Source organism: Anopheles aquasalis, chromosome 2 (genome assembly GCF_943734665.1).
Source record: "Anopheles aquasalis chromosome 2, idAnoAquaMG_Q_19, whole genome shotgun sequence".
In the NCBI taxonomy this organism is placed as follows: Eukaryota; Metazoa; Arthropoda; class Insecta; order Diptera; family Culicidae; genus Anopheles; species Anopheles aquasalis.
This window is the reverse complement of record NC_064877.1, coordinates 47,832,629-47,837,500: the sequence shown is the minus strand read 5'-3', so window position 1 is coordinate 47,837,500 and position 4,872 is coordinate 47,832,629. Positions and strand designations below refer to the sequence as shown.

The following is a 4,872-nucleotide window of genomic DNA, read 5'->3' as shown; positions in this document are numbered from 1 at the left end:
TAGCCTGTCGTTGAACGATGCTGATGAGCTGAAGGATGCGGATAAGGACAGTGGTTCTAATAGGCGCGTCTCATCGAATCCCGAGCTAGAGCTGGCGAGTGAACGTGAGGAACGGGAGGAACCGAGCGCAGTATTGGTGGAGGTAGAGGATGAGGTGCTAGAGGTGGCCGATCCGCTAATGCCGGCAGGCACCGAACGAAGGCCATCGACAACGCTCAGTCCAAACCAGAAAGATAAAGAGTAAGTATTAGGTTGTGTTGGCACATTAGATCCGTTACCATTTGATTTAATCCTCTCTGTCGCTTTTGTAGACCTGGCTATAAGTCGTCGAGACCTTCGAGCAACAGCAGTACGATCCTGAAGGACTCTACCAAGCTGCTGATCCGGTTGAGCGAACAGGACTCGGTTGATCGGGATGAGGTGCGACGGTTGAAGATTGTACTTCGAGCACTGATAGCGACGCTACCGGAATTCGTAGAAACTGGATCCCGGAACAGTATCGCTTTCTTTGCCTACATGAAGGATCTCGCACTGGATGTGCTGCGCCATCTGCATCGTTTCGATGATGGCACATTGAAAGATGCCGGCGAGGTGCTGGTGAACGTGCAGACCATCAATGGGTTGGTGGCGGAGCTGAAAAAATCTCTGCACGCGTACATGAAGTACGCCACGAGCAGCGCCAATGGGCGTAACGATGAGGAGATGATACCGCAGATCAGTATTACGCCAGCGGCCTTCGGGGCACAGGCGACGAGCTCCATACAGCGAACGGACGATTCGTTCCGCAGTATGGCCACCATCAATGTGACGCCCACGTTCGTTTGCAATGCGGTTCGGGTGAAGCAGGTGGACGTGATGCATCCGACGACACCTTCGACGCGGTTTCCGGTTAGCTCTGAATCGGATCCAGTACCACCGACATCACCAGATTCGTCCGCTCCAACACCAGATCTCGTGGGAACGCCAGCTGCCGTTCGAACCAAAGAATCTCCGGACAGGGATGCGCGTGAGGGGCAGGGTAAAAAGCTGCAGCGCAATCTAAGCAACGGTAGCCGCCGGAAGACCCGTATCAAGCGGATGGGTTCTCGGCAGAGTAGCAAAACGGAAAGCGACAGTGATGACAGTGCGGCCCAGGCCTATGTGCTGGATGTGCCGCGAAAAGCCAAACGTAAGACGAGCCGAGCGAAGAAACCATCGTTCGATTCGACCGAGCAGCTAGTGGCCACGGGTCCATCCGAGAAACAGCCACCCACCGAGGATGTTGTCTATGTGCTGAAGATCAAACCGGGCCAAAAGATTGAGCAGGTAGTAGAGCACCCTCAGCCACAGAACGCTTCCATTGGACCATCGGGAGCCGATGAAGGAGGGGTGCTAATTTCACCTCAGGAAACTTGCGTCGAGCTGGTCGAGGTAGTACCATCGGTAACGGTCAGCTGTACCGCTAGTGTGCTGGTAAAGACGAAACGGAAGCTGTACACAACGGTCGAGGGTGATGGTAGTTTACAGCCGGTGACCTCTGGCAATCAGAAGGTAGCCATCAGTCAGGAACTTGAATCGGGGTCTGGTGCCTCGGATCGTAACGAAGCGGAAGTTGCCGTGTGCCCTGCCGTAGTGGGACCAAGCGTCGAGCCGAGTAACCGTATCACAAATCTTCCTCCACTGCCACAGTCACCGGGTATGCAGCGTCGGTTGGAGGGCCTTCATCAGAAGGCGCCTAACAAGGAACTGTCGCCAAACATACGGCTCATGATTGCCAAGTACAACCAGCGATTGACAACGGAAAAGACGGGCACATCACCGCACAGTTCCGGCTCGTGTTCTCCCGTTGCTTGGCGATCGCCCGTGCTTGACCGTAGGGTACGGAAGCAGACGGAAAAGTACCAGGAAACGATACAACTCTCAAAGTCAGCCAGTGCCGGTAGTATACGGAAGTCACTGCGGCAACTGGAAGAGGGCCAGAAAGGTGATAGCGAGGAATCGGCACTCCATACGCCGGGAGTTGGTGCCACTGGAGCTATCAAGTCATCGAGCACGAGTAAGATCGAAGGTACTGTCAAGGATGATCCGACAATGGACAACAGTAAAACTAAAGAGGATTCTCCGGAGCTCGCTACCTTCCTGGCGTACGATAGTCTGCGACGACGGGATACCTTATCACGATTGGAAGATCGCCGAGAAGCAGCAAATGCTGCGTCGGTTGCAGCAGCTGCAGCGCTTGCCTCCCAAACCGAATCACCCAACGACAATCCATCGGTTCAAGTTGTTTTGGCTTCTGGCAGCGCTACTGGATCGACGGGCACGATCAGAAAGGAACGATTGTACAAGAAACGAACGGAGTCTCCGAATGCAAACCCGCACACATCAGCCAGTGCTTCGAAGGTAATGTCACGTGGTGAAAAGTACACCCGCTGTCGCTCCGTACCGAACGAGGACTGTGTCACGGAAGTTTTCATCTCATCGAAAGCCTTAAAACCGCCCAGCCCTCGCTTGATTGCCCGCAGACGGCATATCGCCGAGCAGCGACAGCAGCGCACCGACTGTTCCCAATCCGCGCCGACAACACCGCTCGAAGAGCACCGTGGTATCCTGGTACCGATGAGCCAGCGAGCGTTAAAGTTAAAGAAAGCGAAGGAGGAGTTCCTGCGAGCTCCCTCGACCGTTGTCGATCGGTCGACCCTCTCGACACCGGAACCGGTCGTGTCGGATTGGAGTAATCGCATGAGCCAGATCAGTGCCACAAGTACCGCTTCGAGCGTGCTAGATTCCGTAAGCTGTGATCTGCAGCTCATGAAGAGCGCCAGTGCCGGTGTGATTGGTGATGCGGCGGCGATGATCGATCACGGCTCAGCGCTATTACGCAATGAATCTGGATCGTCTTGCGTGGAGAGCGGTGTTCGTGGTGGTAGCGTTATTACGGCACGACATAGTATCAGCAGCGTGAGTGCGAGTGGTGGTGGCGGTGGTGGCTCGTCTACGGCCAACTCCAGTGGTCGCTTCGGTGGACTCTCGAATCTCGCCTCGAAGCTGCGCAAAGTGAAGCTGAGGCGAAGCAGCAAGGATCTCAGCAAGATGCATGCCGTATCGGCGCTCTGTCGCCAAAGTTTGATGGTGGACATCAGTGGTGAAGCATCGAGGATGGGCAGTGCGCACAGTCTCGGGGTGGTTGGGCAGGACGACGCCCCGGATGGATCGGTTAGCGCGAGCCGAAACCTCGGAGAGCACGGTGAACTGCTGAAGAAGTCGGGCAGTGTGCAGGCCATCTGTAATCGCTTCCGGCGTACCGGTGAACGTAATGATGAGCTTAAGAAGAGCCGTAGTCTTGGGTTTCTCGAACCCGATCGTACCGGTTCGGGGTGATTCACCGAATGAGGCGTGCTAGTTGTAAGTTTAGTGTAGCTCCTCGATCAGCTGCATCGTTCGTTGTGTATGTTTATCTAGTAGCGTTCGCTGTTCCGAGTATGGAGAGCGTCCCCGTAGGCGGCGAGCTAAAAGGACATTTCTTCATTTCTCTGAGCGATCTTGTCAGGTCACTGTTATCATCCTCTTCCTGTCGCTCCGTGTGATTCCTAGTCGTTTGCATAGATCATTTCCCTGTTCCCTGTTACCTCCATTCGCTCTGTTGCAGAGCCATGGCAGCCACTGCCAATACTGACGGGAATCTCATTCGCGTCTACGTAGATCGTTGTTCAGCTAGTCGTCCCTCGTCCTGTCGTGTCCGATGTTGCGCTTGGGTAGCGTAAAGAATTCGATGTTTCTCAATTTCTTCTCTCGTTTTGTACGAATTCAGAGTCAAATATAGAACACTCCGGGCCACGAGTGCATCGTGGTCATTGTGAAGAGAGAAACGTCCTTTATTTCGCTCTGTGTACCGGTGGTAAGTATTCGGAAAACTTTTATAACTTCTTACTTGGCTAGAGTTAAACTTTACGGCCTTTCATTTTTGATCGTTTTTCTTCGTTCAACTTGGCAGTACAGCAAATTTGCATCTGAATCTGAAACACAGAGAGTGGTTCTGTTCAAGTGGAAGTACCAAGAAATCTTAGCGAACTTGGTACAGAAGCCGGAAGCTTGAGTCATTAGGAATCGGGAATCAGTCGTCATAATGGTTGGTCTAGCTCAAATTTATCGTAATTTTATTCAGCAACTGGCATCAGTCAATTTTTTATGACAAATTTGTTTTCTTTTCCTTATTGTTTCTGTTTTTTCACATTCATACGTTAGGGATTAGTTTGATCAGTTTTATCAAGCCGATACTATAGTCTTAGTAGACAGATTATTCTAACTACTCTGCCATCAGCTCTGAAACCGTTTAAAAGATGGTATTATGATGGAATATTCTGTCTATTTTTGCTCATCTTTTCCAATTCAGTACGAGTTAATACTCATACGTATGATATTATACAGGGTGTACCATAAAAAAATAAAAATGCTTTCATTGCTCTGTTTTGAGTATTTTTTCAACACCAATATGGCATTATGGGGTATCGTTGTGTTCGTAAGAGTCTTATCTATCAAATGATGTATAATAAGTCCCCGTGCAAAAGATGTCTGTCCGGAAAAATGTATTCAAAGGCGACAGTGTCGAGTTTGCTTCGCGCCCAAGAGAAATCTCATAGATATAACAGCGGTCCTCAGATGTAATCTTGGCATTGTTTACAGGATTAAACGTTCTATTCATGAAGGGCCAAGGCCTAGGAAACACGTTAGTGATCGGCAACGATCTGAGCGCACTGAAAAAGTGGTAGGATCCCTCAGAGCAAAAGTTAGCGAAATCCAGTGCAATCCATATGAAAGCTTGCATAAGAGACGAATATCTCAAGATCCTGCCTGCATCGGTTGGCCAAATATGACCTAAAAGCAATCTCTAGAGCT

General features: G+C 51.0%; 1 protein-coding gene across 3 annotated transcripts in view; it reads left to right on the top strand.

The window, feature by feature from the left end:
- The window catches only part of LOC126573522 (uncharacterized), a 21,689-nt gene extending 17,889 nt beyond the window's left edge, over positions 1-3,800 (top strand). For all 3 annotated transcript variants that reach the window (XM_050233703.1, XM_050233705.1, XM_050233702.1), the window contains exons 11-12: positions 1-240; positions 312-3,800. The exon at positions 1-240 is cut by the window's left edge and continues 88 nt beyond it. In XM_050233703.1, coding sequence (XP_050089660.1) covers positions 1-240; positions 312-3,357 — 3,286 coding nt within the window. In that variant the 3' untranslated portion in view covers positions 3,358-3,800. The remainder of the gene's footprint in view (positions 241-311) is intronic.
- Positions 3,801-4,872: the final 1,072 nt, after the last annotated feature.